The 24,942-nt window shown below is 35.7% G+C and overlaps 1 protein-coding gene across 6 annotated transcripts in view; it reads right to left on the bottom strand.

The window, feature by feature from the left end:
- The window catches only part of TASP1 (taspase 1), a 273,452-nt gene that overhangs the window by 36,779 nt on the left and 211,731 nt on the right, over positions 1 to 24,942 (bottom strand). For all 6 annotated transcript variants that reach the window (XM_077777537.1, XM_077777538.1, XM_077777536.1 and 3 more), the window contains one exon: positions 13,141 to 13,214. In XM_077777537.1, the coding sequence (XP_077633663.1) occupies positions 13,141 to 13,214 (74 nt within the window). Of the gene's footprint in view, positions 1 to 13,140; positions 13,215 to 24,942 lie in introns of those variants that run through there.

Genomic DNA, 24,942 nt, shown 5'->3' with positions numbered 1-24,942 from the left:
TTTATGTAGCTCTACTATATGCACTTCAGTTATATTATTCAATTAATTTTCATGATGCTATGAGAGCATCAGTAGTATTCTCACTTTTTTTAAAAATAGTTTATTGTCTGGGGATGAGCACTGAGTGTTATGTGGAAACTAATTTGACAATAAACTATTTGTAAAAAAAAAAAATTAAAAAAATAGTTTATTGTCAAGTTGGTTTCCATGTAACACCCAGTGCTCATCCCCACAAGTGCCCTCCTCCGTGCCCATCACCCCACTTCCCCTCTCCCCCACCCCCATCAGCCCTCAGTTTGTTCTCAGCATTCAAAAGTCTCTCATGGTTTGCCTCCCTCCCTCTCCCCAACTATTTTTCCCCTTCTTCTCCCCCATGGTCCATGGTTCATGGGGGAGAAGAAGCAGTATTCTCACTTTAAGTAAAAGGAAGCCGGGGTGCCTGGGTGGCTCAGTCAGNTCTGACTTTGCCTCAGATCACGATCTCACGGTTTGTGAGTTTGAGCTCTCCATTGGGCTCCGTGCTGACAGCTCAGAACCTGGAGCCTGCTTCAGATTCTGTGTCCCTCTCTTCGTTCTGCCCCTCCCTTGCTCATGTTCTGTCTCTCTCTCTCTCAAGAATAAATAAAACATAAAACAAACATACATACATACATACATAAAAGGAAGCCAAGGGTCAGAGTTGTAACCTGCCCCAAGTTATAAAAGCAGGATCAAAATCCAAGTCTGGCTAACTACAAGCTCATTCTTGTTATCATTACACGACACTTAAAGACAGGCTCACTATTACCTTTCTTTTTAAAAAATAGAGATTTAATTTAGATATGATAAAATGTATAGATGTTAAGTAAAGCATTTGATGATTTTGACCATCTGTATGAGCGTGAAACTGAAACCAAAACCTAAACAGAAAATATCCATGTGAACTATATTTCTATTACACCCCAAATTCCCTTGTGCTCCTTTTCCTGAAGCAACCACTTTTGGATTTCTATCATCTATCATACTTAAATAAATGGAATGATTCACAAAGTAGTCTTTTGTGTCTGGCTGTATTCACTCAACGTAATGTTTTTAGGTTTGTTTGTTTGTTTTGAAAGGTATACCAAAGAATTTATTTAGCTTTGTAAGGATTTACTTTCACAATGGTATAAACCCTTGGCATAAAATTTCATAAACTGCTTTACTTAGGTAAATATCTAGGTTGATATTACAAGACTATCAGAAATTGTTAGACAAAGTTAATGGTTGCTAGGATTTGCAAACATAATCATATAAAGGTAAAATAAACCAAAGGACAAGACTTTTTAATACCCCTCAAAACCTAAAAAATTATAATTTTCATCATTTATTCCTAGGTTATATCCATGTGGATCTCTGAATTTATTTTCCATTTTACACTTTCTGACATTTTCTCTGAATATAGATTACAAATAGTCTTTCGTATTTTTTCTTCCCAGTCTCAACACCCCCAAGAACGCTGCTTTACATTGGTTATACTGTTATCTTTCAGAGAAGATACACTTACATAGCGCATTACACTTGTAAGGAAAAAAATGTTAGAGGACTAAAAAGACTTAAAAGGATAATTATTTCACTGATCCTCATCCAACTTGCAAAAGAAAATTTCTCTAAAACAGCAATTCTACCTAATAAAATTCTTTCCCTCTGTAAACACACTGAAAAAAAAATAAAATTATGAATAACTTATGATAGGTTACTAGGTATTGTGTGCTTTTAACCATTCAACACTGGAATACTTGATAAATAATTAGGTAAGCTTGTTGAAGAAGCTAACCAAGACACATAAATTAGAAGATACTGCTATCCATCTAAATTTTCTTTCATTTTTTTATAGACCATTTTATTAAATAAAGTTGCTGAATGTACACTTTATTGTCATTTTAGGGGTCCTTTACTGTAAAGACAATTCTTTTATCTGATAACAACAGCAGCAGCCACATCGATAGTGATTATTCCAGACCTCCCTGTAGGATACATTCAGGGTTTTCCCAAGACACAAGTTTCCTTGAATTTCTGAGGCAGTGTTTTTATAAATCCTGCAGTGTCTTATGAACCCTGCTACATCAACAAATGTGGTGATTTACTCCCTTAGAACGTTGCAAAATTGCAGAAGAGAGAGATGTATTCCTGCTGATCTCAAAGCTTCCGTTATATCCAGTTTAGGATTGTCTCTTCCACCAGAGAACATGACCTTTAGCTTTATGGGGAGTCTCAAAATCAGTTAAGTTCTCCGACTTTGGTCTTCTTTTCTAAAGTTGATTTTTACAATTGTAGGTTCCTTGCATTTCCATAGAAATTTTGAAGCCAGCTTGTCAATTCCTTATTAAAAAAAACAGCTGGAATTTTTATTGGGATTGCTTTGAATCTATGGGTGCATTTGGAAAGAATGACTATCTTAGCATTACTGAGACTTGCAATCCATGAACATGCATATTCCTCCATTTGCTTAGGTTTTCTTTTATTTCTCTAAGCAACATTTTGTAGTTTTCAGAGGACAGGACTTGCACATCATGTCATTCCATGGCACTTGAGAATAACTACAGTTTCTACTGCTTTTCCAATTTTTGTTTTTTATTTCTTTTTCTTGCTTTATTGTACTGGTTAGGAATTCCAGTAAAATAATAAATAGATGTAATGAGAGTGGATCTTCCCATTGCCTGTTCTCAATGTTAGAAAGAAAGTGTCCAGTGTTTCAACAATTAGCATGATTTTAACTGTAGGTTTTTGGGAGATGCCTTTTATCAGATTAAGGTATTTACCAGATTTCTGGTATTGCAAGGATTTTATCATGAATGGAAGTTGAAATGAGCATATGCTATCTAGATTGATCATATGTTTTTTCTCATTTATTTTGGTAATACAATATATTACATTGGTTAATATTTTTAGCACATTTATTGAGATATTTGAACAGATTTGTTCACATACCATAAAACTCAGCCTTTAAATAAGTGTTCAACTTAATACTTTTAGCATATTTGCAAAGTTGTGCAGCTCCAATTCCAGAAGACTTTTATCACTTAAAAAACAAAAAGCCTCTACCCATTAGCACTCTCCCACTCTCCTCCCCCACCAACTCTGGCAACCACTAATCTACAATTTGTCACATTTTGTTTATCCATTCATCAGTTGGTGGATATTTGTTTCCACTTCAGAGCTATCATCAATAATGCTGCTATAAACATTTGTACACAGTTTTTGTGTGGTCATCATTTCAGTTCTCATGGGTATACATGTGAGAGTGGAATTGCTGGTTTATTAGGTAACTCTAGGTTTAATTTGGTTTTTGGTTTTTGTTTTTTGTTTTGTTATTGCTTCAATAAGCAGAAGACACTGAATTTTGTATCTTTATTTTCTACTTGCTTTTCCTAAATTCATAGTTCTGAGAATTTAATAGTTTACCTCCTTGGATTGTCTAGGTCTACATCATATTGCAAGACAGTGGTGCTTTCTTGCCTGTTCCTTTCTTTTCAGAGGTTATAGCTCTTGTTTCGATTCCATGTTCATTATATTGGTTTGAATATTCAGAAGAGTTTCAAATAGTAGTAGTGATACTTTGACAGGTTTAATTTTTTAAGGAAGTGCCCAATTGTTTTCCAAAGTAGCTATACCATGCTACATTCCCACCAGCAATATATGAAGGGGTATTGCCAACACTTGCTATTGTTCATCTTTTTTATTATACTCATCTTGGAGGATGTGAAATGATATCTAATTGTAGTTTTGGTTTGCATTGCTCTAAAGACTACTGATGCTGAGCATTTTTCGTGTACTAATTGGCTATTTATATATCTTCTTTGCAGAAATGTCTAGGGGCGCTTGGCTGGCTTAGTCAGTTAAGCATCCGACTCTTGATTTCGGCTCACGTCATGATCTCACAGTTTTTGTGAGTTTGAGTCCCACATCAGACTCTGCACTGACCATGCAGAGCCTGCTAGGATTCTCTCTCTCTCTCTCTCTCTCTCTCTCTCCCCTCCTCCCACCACACTCTCTCTCAAAATTAAAAAAAAAAGCCTATTCAAACCCTTTGCCCATTTTTGTCTTTTTATTGTTGAATTGAAAGAGTTCTTCATATATTTTGAATACAAATCTCTTGCCAAATACATTTATTTCCCTATTCTGTGGGTTGTCTTTTTATTTTCTTGATGATGTCCTTTGAAGCACAAAAGTTATTAATTTTGATGACATCCTATTTATCTATTTTTTTTCTTTTGTAACTTGTGTTTTTGGGGTCACAGTGGGGAAAAACATTGCTTAATCCAAAGTCATGAAGATTTACTCCTGATTTCTTCTAAGAATTGTATAGATTCAGCTCTTACATTTTGGCCTCTGATCCACTCTGAGTTAATTTATATACAGCGTGTGAAGTAAGTTTTCAACTTCATTCTTTGGTGTATAGATATATACATACATTTTGGGATCAACTGTTGACACTGATTGGGTTTTTTTCTTAATGTTTATTTAGTTTGAGAGAGAGAGAGCACCTATGGGCGCATGTGCGTGCACAAAGGGGAAGGGCAGAGGGAGAGAGGAGAGAGAGAATCCCAAGCAGGCTCCATGCTGTCAGCCAGAGCCCATTGCAGGGCTCAATCCCATGAACCATGAGATCATGACCTGAGCTGAAACCAAGAATCATATACTTAACTGGCTGGGCCACCCAGGCACCCCAGCACTGATTGGTTTTTAAATATTAATTCAACTGTATACTCTTGGAAAAAAGAATTTACTTGGTGTGTATTTATGGTGTGTATGTGTGTGCATATATTTTTAGATTTTTAATCCTAAATTAATAATTAACTTACTAAGAATGCCTACACCTATGTTTATGAAGGATATTGGTCTGTAGTTTTCCGTGCTTGTCACATATTTGTCAAAATTTGATATGGAGATTACCCTCACATCATAAAATGGGTTAGAAAGCATTCCCCCTACTTTGTTTTACCAAAAGATTTTGTGAGAGACTGTATTATTTCTTCTTTATTTTTTAAAGTTTATTTGAGAGAGAGAGAGAGCATGTGCACATGAGTGGGCGAGGGGCAGAGAGAGGGAGGGAAAGAGAGAGAATCCCAAGCAGGCTCTACACCAGCAGTGTAGGGGCTCAAACTCACAAACCAAGCCCTGAAATCATGACCTGAGCCAAAACCAAGAGTCAGATGCTTAATCGACCGAGCCACCCAGGTGCCCCAATTTCTTCTTGCCCCTTTGGGTATGAAGTTTTCCTTGTGAGAAGATTTTGATGATACATTCAATTTCTTAAATATGTATACACTTTTTTCCAATTTTCTGTGTTAGATTTCTGAAGTTGGGTTTTTTTCCAAGGAATTTATGAATTTCATCTAAGTTATTGAATGTATTATAATAAAGTTGCTCATTTTTAAAAATGTTTATTCATTTTTGAGAGAGAGAGACAGAGCATGAGCAGGGGAGGGGCACAGAGAGAGAGAGGGAGACACAGCATCTGAAGCAGGATCTAGGCTCTGAGCTGTCAGCACAGAACCAGATGTGGGGCTCGAACCCACTAACTGCAAGATCATGACCTGCGCTGAAGTCAGGCGCTGAGCCAACTGAGCCACCCAGGAACCCCTAAAGTTACTCATTGTATCATCTTATTATCCATTTAATATCTGTAGGATCTATGATTCTGCACTGATATTCCCTTTTTATCCCTGATATTGGTAATTTGTATTATTTTCTCCTTCCTGACTATTTTTTCTAAGGTTACATCAATTTTATTAACTTTTTTCAAAGAACCAGTTTCTGGCTTTGTTGATTTCTCCCTATTTTTTACTTTCTACCTTATTTTTATTTTTTTATCTTGATTATTTTGTATTTACTCTCCTTATATCTTCCTAAGATGGAAATTTGACTCATTTATTTAAATTTTCTCTTCTGGTATTAGCATTTAAGGATACACTTTTTCTTTTAATGTTCTCATTGTATACTATAAATTCTAACATGTTTCCATCATCATTTTATTTGAAGTAATTCCTAATTTTCTTTTGGTGAGTATTCCTTGTAAACTTGAAAATAATAAATTATTGAATGGGGACTCTATAAATATCACTTAAGTCAAGACGGATCACAGTGCTGTTCATATATTTACTAATTTTTATTCTTATTACTGAGAGAGGAATGTTAAAGTTTCCAACTACACCGTAGATTTGTCGATTCCTTCTCTATAGTTCTCTCAATTTTTTTAAAAAATATTTTTATTTATTTCTAGGAGAGAGAGAGAGAGCGAGAGCGAGAGCAGGGGAGGGTCAGAGAGAGAGGGAGTCACAGACTGAAACAGGCTCCAGGCTCTGAGCTGGCAGTCAGCACAGAGCCCGACGCGGGGCCCGAACCCACGAACCGCGAGATCACGACTCAAGCGAAAGTCGGACGCTTAACCGACTAAGCCACCCAGGCGCCCCTATCGTTCTCTCAATTTTTACTTCCTTTACTAGATACATACACCATTAGAATTTTTATGACTTCTTAGTGAATTGACCATATTATCAATATGAAATATCCTGCTTCACCTTAGAATGTTTCCTATGTCTGACATTAACATAATCATACCAACTTTCTTATGCTTAGTGTTTGCAGATACATTTTTTTCTATAATTTTACTACTAATTTTGTCTGAATCTTTCTATTCAATATAAGTTTCTTATAAACACCACATGTTCGGTCTTCTAAGATTTTTTTTTCAATCTGAAAATCTCTGCGTTTTAAATTGAATGTTTCGTTTATTCACATTTAATGTAATTATTATCATTGAGTTTAAGTCTTATAGTATTTGTTTCCTATTTGTCTTATATGTTCTTTGTTTTTCTGTTCCTCTTTTCCTACTAATTTTTTGGTTAGTATTTTGTAGTATACTTTTGTATATGTCTTGCATTGATCTTTTTAACATAACTTTTTTGTTATGTTTAAATTTGTTACTCTAGAAATTAGAAAAGCACACTTATCTCAAACTACATTAAATGCTAACATAAGAACTTTACAGCTATATAAATCCTAATGCACACAATTTAGACCACTTGTCATAGTTCCACAGGTCAGACACTCTTTTCAGTTTCTTAGATTCATTTTCTTGTTTGTATTTAACTTTGGACAATTTCTCCTGACTGGTTCTCAAGTTTACTAATCATATTTTCCACTCCAATTTCCTGTTAAGCCCATAGAATAAGTACTTTTTTGACATTGTATTTTTCCATTATACCATTTCAATTTTGTTATTTCTTTTTGAGGTTATCATAATTATTTTATTATCCTTCTCTGCTAATTCCAACATCCAGGTCATCTATGAATAAGTTTCTATTGACTAATTTTTCTCTGCTTCTTCAGAGGACTCAATTTTTATTGTATGATAGACACTGTATATAAAATAATAGTAAATTATATTTAAAATGGATACTATTTATCCTAAGAAAATGGCACACCTTCTTCCTCTTGGTTAGGACTCTGAGTCAGTCTAATCTCTAGTGAGCTGGTTCTGGGTTTTGTGGTAGGTTTAGATTCAGTTCACTATTGGCTAATATTCTGAGGTCTGGATCAGGGATTCCCCTTAAGCAAAGTCTAGAATCTGAGCCCTGATTAGACTCTGAAGATTTCTCTATGTCTTATAATCCAGCTGCCAGTATTCTAATCATGGGAGAGTTTTCTTTGTTTATAGCCCAGCCACCAGATTTCTGGGATGCTTAGAGGTGTTCTCTTTGCTCTTGATAATCACCCCCAGCTTTCCATGCCATAGCATATTTCTTCACCCTGTTCCCCAGGCACTAGCCTTCAGTAGTACACTGCTTTGAAGGTCCTATACACCTTGCAGGAATAAGGAAGGTTTCTTCTCATTTCTTTTGTTTTATCCCAGCCTTCTCTTGCAACTGCCTTGCACTTGATAAAAGGCCACTCTACCCCAAGGAGATGTCTCTCAACTCTCTTGCTCTATCTCCAGTCTTTCTGTGGCCACTGCCATGTACTTGGTGTAAATCCTATACACCTTGATGAATCATTCAATTCTTTACCATGCTCTAAGCCTTTGGTGTTCTCACTTGGTGAAGGCTTCATAGGGAAGAACTGGTAGTGGGTGCGAGACTCACCCTATAACTGGGGCTTCTTAGGATTTTAAGCTGTCACACATGTGGCCATAAATAGTTCATTAAAAGTTTGGCTGGTTTCTCTTTATATTCTTCTGTGTCAGTTTTATTCTTCTTCCTGATGTTCTGCCAGAAATAAATCAGTCAAGAGATTTTATCCTCTCCTAAAAATGGTTTGTCTCTTTCTGAGACTTAGTTCATTCAGGTTTTTCTATCATATTCAGCCTTATGGATGATTTTTTTAAAATTTATGATTTTATAGTTTATCCAGCTCATTCTCATTGTGGGGAGTAGGAGCAACAGTCTCTTTCTCAATTCCTTTGATAACTCCTTCTTGTCTACCTCACATTTTGTATTTGTCTTCCTCCTAGACTTTATTTGAGTGGTACATTAAGCCTAATAAAAAAAACTCTCAGAAATCCCATATGTTCTATCCTTTTTACATAGATGTTTATTGAGGTTATTTTTTTAAGCCTCAGACACTATCTTCAAAAAAGACAAAACACGGTAAATACTATGTTTGGATTGCAAAAATTCTACTGAGAACTGAATAGAAACATATCTGCTTATGTAATCTGGAATGTAGAATTTAGAATTTTGCAGACTGGAGGCAAGTATCTAGAGGTACTAATATGTGCAAGTATCTAGAGGGTCATAATATATGCAAATATCTGTAATGTATGCAATATATACATTACATCTATATATATACATATACATATATACACATATACAAACACACACATATATATATATATATATACACACACATGTATATAGGACTTAATAGGGTCCAGTCATCTGTATTCAGAGAGACAGATTTTGTTTCTTTGTTGTTACCACACCTTATTCCAGAAAGGACTTAAGGCATAGTAAGGTATTCTTATTCTCATTTTACAGACGAGGCCCCTGAGATCACAAGAAGCAGAGTGATCACACCAAGTGTGCAGAGTAGAGGGGAAACCCAGGCTCCAGCTTCTTGGCATCACACTCATTCCATTACTCACTCATTTCAAAACTAATCAAATGTGCCATAATATCCAAGAGTGATATAATTTTTAAATTGTCTAAGCAAAAATAATATCAAAATTACAGAATAGTTAGAGGAACATCCATACATCCTATATCCAGGTTCACCTATTGATAACATTTTGCTCCATTAATTTGTAATTTGCTTTCCATCCATCCTCCACATATTTTTTCTGAACCATCAAAACAAGATATTGTATATATGATGGCCCTTTATCCCTAGATACTTCAGCCTGCATTTGCTAAGAGTGAGGATATTTCTTTATGTACCACAGTAAAATTTAACAAATTTAACAATGATACATCATTTTTTACTATTTATATTCCGATTCTGTAAACTGACCTAATAATGCATTTATAGCATTCCCCCCTTCCCATATAGGATCCAGTCTAGGATCAGGTATTACATTTAGTTGTCAAGACTCTAGTATTGTTTAATGTGGAGCATTTCCCTGAGCCTTTGTCTTTTATGACACTGACATTTTTGAAGAATATAATCCTTTTTTTTCTCTCTTCATAGAATGTTCCTCATTTTAGAGTTGTCTGATGTTTCCTTGTGCTTAGATTCAGGTTATGCACTTCCAGATGGAATACTATAAGAGTGATGTTGTGTCTTTCTCAGGTTATCACATCTAGAGGCACACATGATGTCCATCTGCCCCTCACCGGTCACGTTAATTTTGATCACAAGGTCAAGCTGTTGCCTGGTTTCCCCAGTATATATTTATTTGTCTTTGCAACTAAAAAGAAATCTGTGGGGAGACACGTTAAGATCATAAAACAGCCTGCTCTTCCTCAAGAATGGATTTTTTTCTATAACAGTATTTTCACTATTGTTATAAAAACTGACCTCTACATAGTAAAAGAAACCTAGGTTTCATTTATTATGCTTGAATAAGTTCCGTGACAGTCTTAACATCTGTTTTAATTACAGCACTCCATGCACACTGGGTGTTTACTAAAAACTGTTCACTAGCTACTATCTGGGTAGGATATAGGCAATCTGACTTTTATATCCAACTGGTATCAATACCCTAATTTTGATTTAATAAAAAACGTCTCTTTAACTTATGTTACAAGATTTAGAAATTAAAGAATATAATTGAAAGAATGTTCTATAAAAAAGAGAAGGAAACAAAGAAATTTGTAAAAGAACCTACCTCTTCTATTTATTCAATTCATATATGAATTTTGGTTATAATATTTATTATCCAGTCTTTTTAAAGCAGTATGATTTTGAGGTGAGCTTTAAATCAAGGCCTTAACTTGGATTGAACATAGCTAGTTTAAATAAAATGTTTGAATAGCCAGGTGGTTTAGTTTCTGAGGTTGGTAACAAGAAGTCAAAAAAAAAAAAAAACCCAAAAACAAACACAACTTTTTTAGAAATAGTTCTTAAATTTAAAAAATGTGTGTGTTTTGTTGTTTGTTTTTGGGTTTTGTTTTAGTTTTTAAAGATGCCTTCTTTCTCATTTTGCTACCATGGACCTCAACATTATGTAAGAGCATGTTTTGCAAACCAGTCATCATGCTGAACGGGCATACCATTAATTCAGCAATTTTTTCACTGAAGTCAGGAAACCAGAGGGGTAGGCCAAAGGCTTTCTCTCTTAAAAGGAATACAAACTTTGCTATTGCTCCTTTCTCTCTGGAGGCCAGCTTCTCATTTATAACACTGTCTTACTTGCAATACAATAAAATTCCAACCTTTATGACAAAAGAGATGGCTTTTTGATCAATAGAATTCAGCAGCAAAAGCATTAGTGTTTTGGGTTTTTTTTTTCTTTCTGGAAAGCATTTGTAGCCACAGGCTCAAAGGAGGAAGAAAGGGAGAGGGATTAACTCTCTGCAAGGAAGGTCAAAAATAATTTACAAGTGAGGCAAGAGGAGCAGCTGTATCTGTTGGCCCAATCAAGACTACCAGCTGGAGAATTTACCAGCAATATGAAAACCACATCGACCAGATGTCAAGCAATGCAGCTAGAGGCCAAACATCTTTGGACTCAATGCAGGACTCTCCACTCTCTTTATCACCCATATTTCATGTTAAATAGTAAGGTGCCTTCCACAGGCCACGAGCAGGGATAACTGGAACATTTCCACACAAGGGACTTAAATAACATGACAGTACCCCCCACCACACTGGCTTAAATACTGAAGCCCACCTCCTACTTGTTCTTTTATTAAAAAGCAATTTTAGCTCAGAGTCAGTATGTATGGGGTAAGAGAAACTTAAATGGCTATAAGCCATTCTTGCGGCTTATCAGGCTTGTTTATATTTGGGAATTACTTTGTCATTGGGAAGAAAAGTATGTTCTGAAAATACTTATTTGAATAATCATTTTTCCACTCATTCTTTAAACCCATGCTGCTCAACACAGTAGCTGTTTTGCCACATGTGGTTATCTAAATTAAAACTAAGTAATTTAGAGGCACCCGTGTAGCTCAGTCAGTTGAACATCCGACTTTAACTCAGATCATGATCTCACACCTCATCGGTTTGAGCCCTTCATTGGGCTTTGCACCGACAACATGGAGCCTGCATTGGATTCTGTGTCTCCCTCTCTCTCTGCCACTCCCCTGCTCATGCACATGCTCTCTCTCTTTCTCTCTCTCTCTCAAAAAATAAATAAACATTAAAAAAAAACCTAAATAATTAATTTAAGCTAATTTAAAGTTCTGTTCCTCAGGTATACTAGCCATATTTCAGTGCTCAATAGCCACATGTGACTAGTGGGTATTCCACTGGACAATACAACATAAATAGAAAACATTTCAGTCATTACAGAAAATTCTATTAGGTAGTATTGCTTGAAACTCAAAAATCACCTTTAAAGCAAGCAATTATAATACTCTTCTATATATACTATGAAACAAAGCAATCTCTGTGCATTCTCTTATGAAATAAGCCTACTAGTACAATGTGATAATCATATTAGTTGAGGGTAAGATAAAGGGGAGGAGAACTCAGTAACACTGTTACAAATATAAGCCAATCTTTGTCTTATGAAATGCTCCTGTATGCTGTACTCCCAGAAGTCCTGTGATGTGACTGGCTTGCTGGATAATATACAAAGGCCAGTCTGGACGGGTTAGTTATATGACAATTAAGCAATAAACTGACATGTACCCTTAATTTACTACATGCATCTTTAATTTGTTAATGATTCAGTCTATATCTGACAGTTTCTATCAGAAGTTTCCTTACTTATATTTCCCAATGTGCAAAATAAACGTGTCCTTTAAAAAAGAGGCTGCCCAACTTCACAGCTTTGCAATTGAGGCACTTTAAAGCCAAGTAAACATCATATGCCAGAGCTGTTTCTAAAACTTTTATGAACAAGAAGAACATAAGGCCAGTATAAAATAAAACCCACAAATTATATTTCTTACTCCCAGACTCACCCATCGTGGCTGTAGGGAAACCAAGCAACTCACAAGGTGCTGTGTATGTCTGTATGATTGTTGTGACTCACGGAGGGATGCATGCCACAGGCACGTGTCGCCCAGAGCACAGACCTTTGACTCTTCCCACAAGGGCACCATGCCAGGGTATGCCAGAACACACCAGAGCACTAGACAAGTTGTATGTGTAAGCACATTGGCTGCCTCTGCCCTTGCACATGTATCTTTCCCTCGGTTTCCTTGATCTATTCCAACACTCCCTGCAAAATCACCCAGCCCTGTCGGTCCATAGCTCTCCTCCCATTTTCTCTTCTCAATCCTCAGTTTCTTCTTTTCCAATTATTCACAATAGATGAGGAAGGACAAGATGAAAATAAAAGGGGGGGTTGGTGTTTCCTAATCTCCCCTGCTTTGTCATTAAAAGCTCCAAAGATCTGCTGTTTTTCTTTGGCATCGTTAATGGTTCTTAATCAGATTCTCATAAAATCACAGAGCTACTACTGCCCAACAAAAGCTGAAAAATTTCATTTGTATCAACTTAGCTGGTTAGAGGTTCACGCAGCAGCTGCAAGTTTTCAGGTTATGCCCCAGTTTTCCCGCATACCTTGGCTTTCCCATCCTGGGCTGACATGTATCCAACACACATGCTCTCTGTCGTGTGGCTCCACAGAAATTCCACTGCCATGGAAGAGAACACAAGTAGGTACATTCAGATCACAGATGGAAAATAAATCTCTGCTTTTTAATGGAACAGTTAAAGATAGCTTTATATTTAACACACTCAGTTCCCTACTTTCCATTTCGTCCTTCATAAATGTCAAGATGATTTAGTACTCAAAACTGTGTAATGCCATTTACTGTGAAATGAAAAATGTATTTCTTTCTTGTCAAAACTTATGATTATTACATTTAAAATAAGTGGTCTTCTGTTTGAAACTTATAACCTTAAATACACACATGCACCATACATTCATACGTACAGTACACAATGCTTTAGCACATGTAATATTCCATAATGTAGTTTCCCTACACACACACACACACACACACACACACACACAGAGTCTTGGTTTTTAAATACCATTCTCCATGAAAAGGAACCAGGATTCCTTGGAGAATGTTCATTCCAGGGCTGGGGTAGAGAAAATATAAAATGAATCTGTAATATCTTTTTGTGTGTCAGAGGTAAGAAAGCTCAAAGAATGATGACAACTTATCAAAATGACCCAGAGGTCAGCCTGAAGGGGCTTCCATTGCCCTAATCTGTGTTGATCTAAGTACCAAAATAAGAACCAATGAACCCATACTAAGGCAAATAAATAAATGAATAAATAAAAGAGGAAGAAAAGAAAGCTCTTCCTTGCAGCAGAATGCCAACTAATAAATATAGAAGAAATAATAGATTGAGAGTACCATCATGGTTGCTAAAATGAGTGGGTGAAAATTTGAAGAGGAGCAAGCTATTTACATAGTCTCAAAGTATCTCTCCATAATGTTCTTACAAAATATAAAACGGGGAAGTGTAAGTTCACTGTGAGCAACCAATGGACTCCCCCCTTAATCAAACAATCAAAACTTACATCATCGATTAAGAAAACAACACCACATTCCCCCTGATAAGGCACCATCTTATCTGATGCACTACCACTTCTGTGGTCCTTCTGCCAAAACTGCAGAGCCCGGATTGCATGAGTAAACATCACACAAATCTGATTTCAGGAATACTACTAAATAACTGGTGTGTACTCCTCAAAAATGTTGAAGTCAATACATATAAAGAAAGCTGAAAAACCATTCCCATTTAAAGGAGATATGACAACTAAACGCAATGTGTTATCCTGGATTGGTCTGGGGGGTAAGGGGGGGCATCATAAGGACATCACTGAGATAACTGATGTAATTTAAAAGGGACTATGGATTGGACAATAATGTCATATCAATATTAAATTTTATGATTTTGATAACATTTAGAAAAATGGTCTTTAAGAAATATATACTGAAATATTAGGAGTAAAGAGAGTTGACATCCACCTTGCCTTCAAATAGTACAGAAAAAAATGCACATATTTAAATATGTATGTGTGTGTGAGCATGTATGTGTGTCTGTCTAGAGGGAAGAGAGGGGAAGGAAGAAGTGAGGATGGAAAAATAAACAGGGTGAATCTGGGTAAAGGAAAAAAGGATGTCCCTTGTATTATTCTTGCAACTTTTCTGTCACTTTGAAACTCTATTTAAATAAAGAGTGACAAAAAGAAAGTCCACAAATATACAGATACACAAAACTCTGTCACCTTCAAGTATGTACTATCAAAATTCTAAGGGTTTTTTAAAAGGCTTTTTTAAAGCACTTCTTTAAACACTTCTCCAACAAAAATTTAAAAAGTCCCTGATAATAAAACTGCATTACTCAACACTAAACCCTCTGGGTCCCAGACCATCCATCTGTTTATATCTCTGAGCTAATTAAGCCTGAAGACAAGTGTTTGAGTTGAGACACAACTGTGGGATCAGTGATTCTAGACTCTGAAGGCTTTGCCAGACATGTGGGGAAGAAAGAAGCAATAAGGGGCAAAACTGAGTTCCTCAGATACATGGCTCATTCCCTCATCATTAATTAATTATCAAACCTGCCAACCTGCTCAACAGACGCTCCGCTGAAGAGTGCAGGAAAACAGCGTCATGCGATGAAGCAAGTTCTCTTCACCAGATGTTTTTCTTCCTCACACATCTGCTTTGAACTTCAAAAAATCTTGAAGTCCAGAGCAAGGTCTGGGATATTCTAAATTGCCTAACAGAGCAAAGGCATTCAAGTCTTATGAATTTCCTTAGAGTAGTGACAAAGCAATTGTACTTAAATACAAAGTTAAGGCATTTCTAAAATTGAGACTTCTTACGCTCCACATGTCAAGGTGGCTCATGAATTAGCCATGGAAAGACAAGTACATGGAAATAGAGTTGATCTAATCATGAAACTAAAGGATAAAGACGTTATGCTTTAGTTTTTTAAGGCACAATTTTGATGATTTTAGACTGTATTATTCTCTCTAAAAATGTAGCCTGCTTTAAGGAAATATGATATATAAAAAATTTAGAATTATGAAACAGGATAAACTGGGTACACTGACTGATTTCATTTAAATAACTGTTTTTTTTTTTATTAAAGGGCTTCCAATGAAGTTTCTAGACATATCTTATGAGTTCTTAAAGGAAATAATGCAGTTTCTAAAAATTCAGTTTTAATTTACTCTTTTCACAAACATTTATTATCAAAAACTTGTGTGCATTGTACTGACACACTATTTTTAGTACCTACAATTCAAATATGTATGTATATATGAGTTATTAGTTCAGGCTGGCTTGAGAAGCTCAACAGAAATTTTTTACAATTTAAATTATAGAATGCTTTTGAAAAGAAATCCTATTTACTTAATTATATTCTTAAGGTAATTTATCCAAATATTTCTTAGTCGAGGGCTGCAGGAAAGCAGGAGAGAGAGGAACTAACACTGAGAATCTATCACGTGCCAGGCACCGTCTTTTGTAATAGAACTCATTAACGCCCAGATGGGGGACCTGAGGCTAAGAGCAAATAAGTGACACGGCTTAGGTCATTTTAGTAAGTGCATAAACTACAATTCAAACTGGACTTTTGGATTCCAAAACCTGGTGAACTTCCATTATTCTATTGCTTTAAATTTACCCAGCATGGAAAGAAAGATTTGTAATTAGTACTATATACTAATTTAAGGAAAAGATTAAATTCGTTACAAACACCAAAGGACCACAAAAATTCAAACACAAACACAACTCTTAAATTTCTCTTAAGAAAAGCTTTTAAAACTGTAACAAAACCAAGAGGCCACAAAAGCCATGATCAATACATTTGATTACCTTAAAAATGTTTATAGGAGTGCCTGGGTGACTCAGTTGGTTAAGCATCTGACTCTTCAGCTCAGGTCATGATCTCATGGTTCATGAGTTTGAGCCCTGCTTTGGGCTCTGCACTGAGAACATGAAAACTGCTTGGGTGTCTGTCTGTCTCTCTCTCTCTCTGCCCCTCCCTCATGCCTCTCTCTCTCTCAAAAAAATTAAAAAAATTTTTAATTATGAAAAAAAGAAATTGGTCTAGTTTCTTTTGTATGTCACTGTCCAGTTTTCCCAACACCATTTGCTGAAGATGCTGCTTTTTTCCATTGGATATTCTTTCCTGCTTTGTCAGAGATTAGTTGGCCAAACATTTATGGGTCCATTTTTGGTTTTGGTATTCTGTTCCATTGATCTAAGTGTCTGTTTTTGTACCAGTACCATACTATCTCGATGACTACAGCTTTGTAAATACAGCTTGAAGTCTGGAATTATGGTGCATCCATCTTCACAGTTTTCTTTTTCAACATTACTTTGGCTGTTTGGGGTCTTTTCTGGTTCCATACAAATTTTAGAATTGTTCTAGCTCTGTAAAGAATATTGGTGTTATTTTGATACGGATTGCACTGAATGCGCAGATTACTTTGGGAAGTACAGACATCTTCGTAATATTTGTTCTTCCAATTCATGCGCATGGAATGTTCTTCCATTTCTTTGCGTCTTCTTCAATTTCTTTCAGAACCATTCTACAGTTTTCAGCATACAGATCTTTTACCTCTTTGGTTAGGTTTATTCCTAGGTATCTTACGGATTTGGGTGCAATTGTAAGTGGGACCAATTCCTTGATTTATCTTTCTGCTACTTCATTATTGGCATATAGTAATGCAACGGATTCCTGTACTTTGATTTTATATCCTGCAACTTTGCTGAATTCATGTATCAATTGTAGTAATTTTTTGGTGGAGTCTTTTAGGTTTCCCATGTAGAGTATCATATCATCTGTGAAGATTGGAAGTTTGATTTCTTCTTTCCAATTTGTATGCCTTTTGTTTTATTGTCTGATTGCTGAGGCTATGGAATGTCTTTTCATTCCCTCGTATCATCTTCAATTTCTTTCATCAGTACGTATAATAGTTTTCAGAGTACAGGTCTTTCACCTCCTTGGTTAGGCTGATTCCTAGATATCTTATAATTTTTGGAGCAATTGTAAATGGGGTTGTTTTCTTAATTTCTCTTTCTGTTGCTTCTTTATTGATGTATAGAAATACAACAGATTTCTGCACATTGATTTTGCATCCTGACACTTTACTGAATTCATTTATTAGTTCTAGCAGTTTTTTGGTAGAGTCTTGCAAGTATTTTCATTACTACGTTGAATAAAACTGGTAAGAATGGCCATCTCTGTCTTGTTCCTTATCTTAGGGGAAACGCTTTACGTTTTTCACCATTGAGTAGGATGTTAGCTGTGGGTTTCCCATATATGGCCTTTATTATGGTGAGGAATGTTCTCTCTAAACTTACTTTGTTGAGATTTTTTTTTTTATCATGAATTGATGTTGTATTTTGTCAAGTGCTTCTCTGCATCCATGGAAATGATCGTATGTTTTTTTTAATCCTTTCTCTAGTTGATGTGATATATCACATTAATTTGTGAATACTGAACAATGCTTGTATCCAGGGAATGAATGCCACTTGACTGTGGTGAATGACTTTTTAAAATGTAGTTTGGGATTCAATTTGCTAGTATTTTATTGAGAATTTTTGCAACTATGTTCATCAAAGATACTGGTCTGTATTTCTCTTTTCTGCTAGTGTTTTATCTGATTTTGGTATCAGATAATGCAGGCCTCATAGAATAAATTTGGAAGTTTTCCTTTCCTATATTTTGGACTAGTTTGAGAACAGTTTTTTTTTTTTTTAATTAAATTTTAGTAAGCCAACATACGGTTGGATAATGGTTCAAGAATAATGGTTTCTTGAATAGAATTCAGTGATTCATCACTACATACAAGTGCCTTCCTTAGTATCCATCACCTATCTAGCTCAGCCCCCTCTTACCTCCCTCCATCAACCCTCAGTTTATTCTCTATTGTCAAGTCTGTTGTGATTTGTTTCCCTCTTTCCTCTTTTTTTCCTCCCCTTCCCATATGTTCATCTGTCTTGTTTCTTAAATTCTACATATGAGTGAAATCACTTAGCATAATACATTCTAGCTCCATCCAGGTTGTTGCAAATGGCAAGATTTCATTCTTTTTGATGGCTGGGTAATATTCCATATTTATATATACCACATCTTTTTTTTTTTTTTTTTTTTACAAATAGTTTATTGTCAAGTTGGTTTTCGTATAACACCCAGTGCTCATCCCCACAAGTGCCCCTCTCCGTGCCCATCCCCCTTCCCCCCATCCATCAGTCCTCAGCTTTTGTCAGCATTCAAGANGCTTTGTCAAATATTAGTTGGTTGTATATTTTTGGGTCCACTTCTGAGTTCTCAATTCTGTTCCATTGTATACCACATCTTCTTTATCCATTTATCAGTCAGTGAGCATTTGGGCTTTCTCCATAGTCTGGCACTTGTTGATAATGCTGCTATAAACACTGGGGTGCAGGTACCCTTTCATACCCATATCTTTTTGTATCCTTTGGTAAATGTAATTACTGGATCATAGGATAGTTTTATTTTTAGGTTTTTGAGGAAACACCACACTGTTCTTCAAAGTGGCTGCACCAGTTTGCATTCGTAGCAACAGTGCAAGAGAGTGCCTCTTTCTCCACATTTTTGCCAACACCTGTTGTTTCTTGTGTTGTTAATTTTAGCCATTCTGACAGGTGTGAGGTAGTTTCTCATCATGGTTTTGATTTGTATTTCCTTGATGATGAGTGATGTTGCACATTTTTTCCTATCTGTTAGCCATCTGGATGTCTTTATTGGAAAAGTGTCTATTCATGTTGAAAAGAATAGGTATTAATGCTTCTTTAAATATTTGACAGAATTTGCCTGTGAATCCATCTGGTCCTACATTTTTGTTTACAGTGAAATTTTTGACTACTGATTCAATTTCACTGCTGATTATCCATATGTTCAAATTTTATATTTCTCCTGATTCAATGTTGATAATTTATATGTTCCTAGGAATTTATCTATTTCTTCCAAATTGTGCAATTTATTGGTATATAATTTTTCCTCATATTCTCTTACAATCCTTTGTATTTCTGTGGTATCATTTGTTATTTATCCTCTTTCATTTCTGATTTTATTTGAGTCTTTTTTCTTTTCTGATGGGTCTGGCTAATGGTTTATCAATTTTGTTTATATTTTCAAAGAAGGAGCTCCTGGTTTCATTGATATGTTCTGCTGTTATTTTAGTTTATATATATATATATATTTTTTTTTTTTTCTCTAACTTTATTATTTACTTCATTCTATTGGTTTGGGGTTTCGTTTGTTCTTCTTTTTCTAGCTCCTTTATGTGTAAGGTTAGGTTGTTTATTTGAGATTTTTCTTGCTTCTTGAGCTAGGCCTGTATTGCTATAACCTTCCCTCTTAGAGCAGTTTTGCTGCATCTCAATTGTTTTGGACCGTATGTTTTCATTTTCATTTCATTTTTATTTCCTTTTTGATTTCTTGGATGACTCATTTATTGTTTAGTAGCATGTTATTTAACCTCCATGCATTTGTTTTCTTTCCAGATTTTTTTCTTATGGTTGATTTCTAGTTTCATAGCATTGTGGTCAGAAGAAATACATGGAATGACTTCGATCTCTTTGAATATGTTGAGATTTGTTTTGCGGGATAGCATATGATCTATTCTGGAGACTGTTCCATGTGCATTTGAAAAGAATGTGTATTCTGCTGTTTTAGGATGGAATGTTCTGAACATATCTGTTAAATCCATCTGGTCCAATATGTCATTAAAAGCCACGGTTTCCTTGTTGATTTATTTGGACGATCTGTTCATTGATATAAGTGGGGTGTTAAAGTCCCCTGCTATTATTGTATTATTATTGATTAGTTCATGTTTATTATTAACTGCTTTAAGTATCTGTGTACTCTCATATGGATGTATAAATATTTATGATTTTTCTATCTTCTTCTTGGATTGTTCCATTAATGATGATATAGTGTCTTTCTTTGCCTCTTATTACAGTTTGTTTTAAGGTCTATTTTGACCTATGTAAGTATTGCTATCCCAGTTTTCTCTCCACACCTCCCCAAGAATCTTTATTACCCTATCAATCTTATATTATCTAAGAATTAATTTCTTCCATATTTAGATTATGACATTTTGAACTTCTCAAATTTGATGTCATGAGATATTACCATATATTTTCAATTGTCCTTCATGAGAATGCCTTATTATAATATGAAACTGAACTAATGCTATCAAATTGTTTCATGTCCCATGACTACCTAAAATATGACCAAATCTTATGAAATCCCATGAGAAAGTCCCTACATAAATTTACACCGGGCACATATAATTAGGGCAAAACCTGTTATGTTTAAGAAGCAAACAAAAAAAAAAAAAAGAGAAAAAAGAAAAGAAAAAAAAAGAAAAACAATGAAGCAATCAAAATCAACAAAAATTTATTCCCAATAGAAATTTAAAACTGCAAAACCTCTATAAGTTTTTTTTAATGAATAGAAAACATTTATTTGTCTCAAGGCAGTTTATCTCACAAACTTTAAAACTGTCTAATTTAGTCCTAATTTATAATTAAAACCTGGCAAAGGGTACAGTTACATAAAGGGAAAAATAATATAACAGTATTATTTCTTACGATGAGTGATATTTAGAAGTCTTTAACTTGTTTCTTGACTTTAGGGACTAAATTTGAAATTGTTTCATAAACTTAAAATGGAAGTTTATGGTAAGAGTATTAAGAACTAATTCTAATAATAACATAGCAAACCAGGCAGATGTTATATTCATGGTAATGGAATTTTTCCACGTGTAATTATTCCATGTAGAGAGTCATGAACTCAAGCAGCATACAAGGTAAATGACTAGCCTGGAATGCAATGTCTGAGCCTATGAAAGAGCCATGTTGCTTTGGTAGTGGCCGGTGACTGTCTGCACTTCAACTACTAAGTTGAAAAGCCCATTGTTTTATAGAAAGCCAAAGACCAGGGATTGTGAGGCTACTGAAAATGACCAGAGGATGAAAAGATCGCCATCAGAAAACTTTAAGAACACCCAGAGCCATGCTGAAATAAATTCCTCAGTGGGTTTAACATGTGAAAGATGGCTGAAAGGATCTGGCAAGTTTCTTCTCTACTGACTGACTTTACAACACATCATATCACACAAGCATGATGTGAAAAAGGCCAACACTACTGATCCTGTTGCAGTGTCAGAGAATGTGTCAGGTGGGATGTGTTGTGCATGAGTGACAGGTTAATGTTATTATAGGGACATCCTAAATAGATTTGCAAAAAATCTTAAGAGGTTAGCCTCTCTGGAAAGTTGCACTTAATGCTTTGGAATAAATAAACTCGCCCACAGGTATAATGCCCAAGAGTGGTTCTACCTTAGTCGTAGTGTCCCTCCACTATATGAGACAGCCTTTAGTCCCTATGTAGGGCTTTGACTCCTGGGAAATTTAAATCACCACCTTTACTGGTTAATATCAGAGCTACAAGCCACCCCTCACAAGATGCTCTCCCCAGGATACCTCTTTTTCTTTCAAAATGATTCACAGGTCATCCTGTTTAAATTAAGTCAAATAAAATTTCTTTACTAGGGTTGCAAGCAAGTTTTCTCTATCCAAACAGATTTTCTTTTCTGACCAGAGAGAAGCTCTTAGCCATTCCTCTAAAAAAATTTGTTGTTCTCCAATTGTTGTTAACAACCCCCAGCTGCACTGGCTCCCACACCCATTTAAAACCCCTCTGCCTGGCTTCACATCCCAGACTTTCTTGCAAGGAAAACAGAACTTTAAAATCAGAACCGTCTTAGGCTGGGCAGTTGCCAAGTCAGCTACTGCTCTTTAGACTTAGGTAGAATGGCTTACTCTTAGACATTCTGCACAGTGCTTTAAGTTATATCTTGAAGAAAGACAAATTCATTTTTAAAATGGGAAGAGTGAGGGGCGCCTGGGTGGCTTAGTTGGTTAAGCGTCCGACTTTCGCTTGGGTCATGATCTCGCAGTTCATGGGTTCAAGCCCCGCGTTGGGCTCTGTGCTGACTGCCACCTCGGAGCCTGGAGCCTATTTCAGAGTCTGTATCTCCCTCTCTCTGACCCTCCCTGCTCACACTGTCTCTCTCTCTCTCTCCTAGAAATAAATAAAATAAAATGGGAAGAGTGAGGAACTATAAATAGAACAGCCTCCCCTTATCTTTGTAGATGTTCCCCCCCCACCCCCCGGTCGTTAGTTTCTTTATAACCCAATATGGATGGGGTTCACACAGGGATGCTTTACTGTCCTGACATGGAATCCTTAAGATTCATCTCATGTGTCTCACTGTGGCCATTAAGTTTTGAGCTGGCTTGCCTCCCTGAAAAACTTAGACCACTGAACTGTATTAAAAGGAATGAGGTTAAAGTTCTATAGAACCTTGGTTATACTAAGCCAAGAAAATAACTAGTCTATCTTCCCATGGCTCACTCTGATTGGTTCAATACTAAAGAAGCAAGCTGACTGAAAAGGAGGAAGGGGATATGGATCAAAGAGTAAGACAAGCCTCAAAGGATAATTCAGTTCGCTTCCTTTTTTTTTTTATCATTTTATTGTATTAGAAACTTTCAGAAATAGGGACCCCTGGATGGAACCTAGAAGTTCTCTGCTGAATAGAAAAGCATTCAGTGAAACAAGTTTTATTGAAACATGATTTCATTCATTCAACAATTTTTTTTAGGATTTATTTCATATAGGAGTAATCTCTATCACCCTTTTGAGCAGATGAAAATGGACTATACAATTTGTAAAATGTTTTTCTGAGAGTTTTAGGAGAACCACAGTAATAGGAATTACATAATCACTAGAATTCTATTCATAAATCTTTGTATTCTTTATATCAGATGGAAAAATTTGTGGCCAAAAAACCCCCCAAAAAACTACATCGTTATATTATAGCTAGAACTATGCCTCTCGTTATGGAGGGAAAAAATCACAGATAAACCTCTATTTCTAAATTTTTTTTAAGTACATTAGTGATGGGGCACCTGGGTAGTTCAATCAGTTAAGCATCCAACTCTCGATTTCGGCTCAGGTAATCCACTCACAGTTCATGAGACTGAACCCTACATCAGGCTCTGCACTGACAGTGTAGAGCCTGGTTAGGATTCTCTCACTCCCTTTCTCGGTCCAACCCCACTTGCTCTCTCTCTCTCTCTCAAAACAAATAAACAAAAAAAAATTTTTTAAAAGTACGTTAGTGATATTCAAAGGAAGAAAAGTTCTTTTATAAAGCAAACAAAGCAGGTGAGCCTGGGTGGCTCAGTCAGTCAAGCGTCTGACTTTGGCTCAGTCTCATGATCTCATGGTCTNCGAGATCATGACCTAAGCGAAAGTCGGACGCTTAACCGACTAAGCCACCCAGGCGCCCCAACATTTTTGTTTTAAAAATGACAACTAATTCTGAAAAATATAAATTTCAGAGCACTACCTCAATAGATTAATGCAACTCAGTTAAAAAGTTTAAATATCATGTCTGCTTATTTACTTTGAGTTTTAAAATAACTACTTAATTTGCTTATTTCCATCTGATCCCTAAATAAGAACCAAAATGTCAGCCTCTATCAAGGCTATAGTGAAGATATAACAATTCCAAAGCATTGCTGAGGCACTAAAATAATTTTCTACCCACCTCCCAGGATGTAGTATGGAAGTACTGAATCACTGTATTGTACACCTGAAACTAATATTATACTGGATGTTAACTAACTGGAACTTAAATAAAAATTAAAAAAAAAAAAAGAAAGAAAAGAAAGAACTTTCCAACCATGACACTGGACCCCCTTACAAAGTTTTAGTATATTTCTAAGACAAGTTATTAACATCAGATAAGCATCCTTCACTACCTCTTTTCCCACTCCCAGCCTAATAGCTAATTTGCCTTCTCTTTAGGAGTTATTTTTATGATCGTGTGAGCCCAACAGAATGCCTACTAATAAGTGCTCATGGTGGCATGTGCCATGGACTGGAAATAAGTGATATTGCTGGGGCCCTAAGAATGAAGGTCCTTTGAAGTGCATGGATTTATGTGTGCTCGCCAAATTTTTAATGCCAGTAAAACCAAAAGGCGGTTTGGAATTTTAACTTATAGTAAAATGACCTGTTATCCTTCTAATGTTCCAGGAAGCATCAACTCAATCTAACATTTTTTATTCTTAAACCATAGCATGTTTTGGTAACAGTGACAAGAAGAGTACTTGATAAAGACCTTTGCTTATTCTGAAAAGGGGGGAAAGGAATGCCGTACTTAAGCTCTAACTGGCAGGTGAAGAACAGTTTAATTTGATAGAACTAAGTCTAAAATGATAGCAGGATCCATGATTCTTTGAGGTAATTATGTAAGAAACTGCATAAATTCTCACA

This window comes from Crocuta crocuta, unplaced genomic scaffold, assembly GCF_008692635.1.
Source record: "Crocuta crocuta isolate KB4526 unplaced genomic scaffold, BGI_CrCroc_1.0 scaffold187, whole genome shotgun sequence".
Classification (NCBI taxonomy): Eukaryota; Metazoa; Chordata; class Mammalia; order Carnivora; family Hyaenidae; genus Crocuta; species Crocuta crocuta.
The sequence above is the reverse complement of the archived record's forward strand: the minus strand, read 5'-3'. Positions and strand labels throughout refer to the sequence as shown.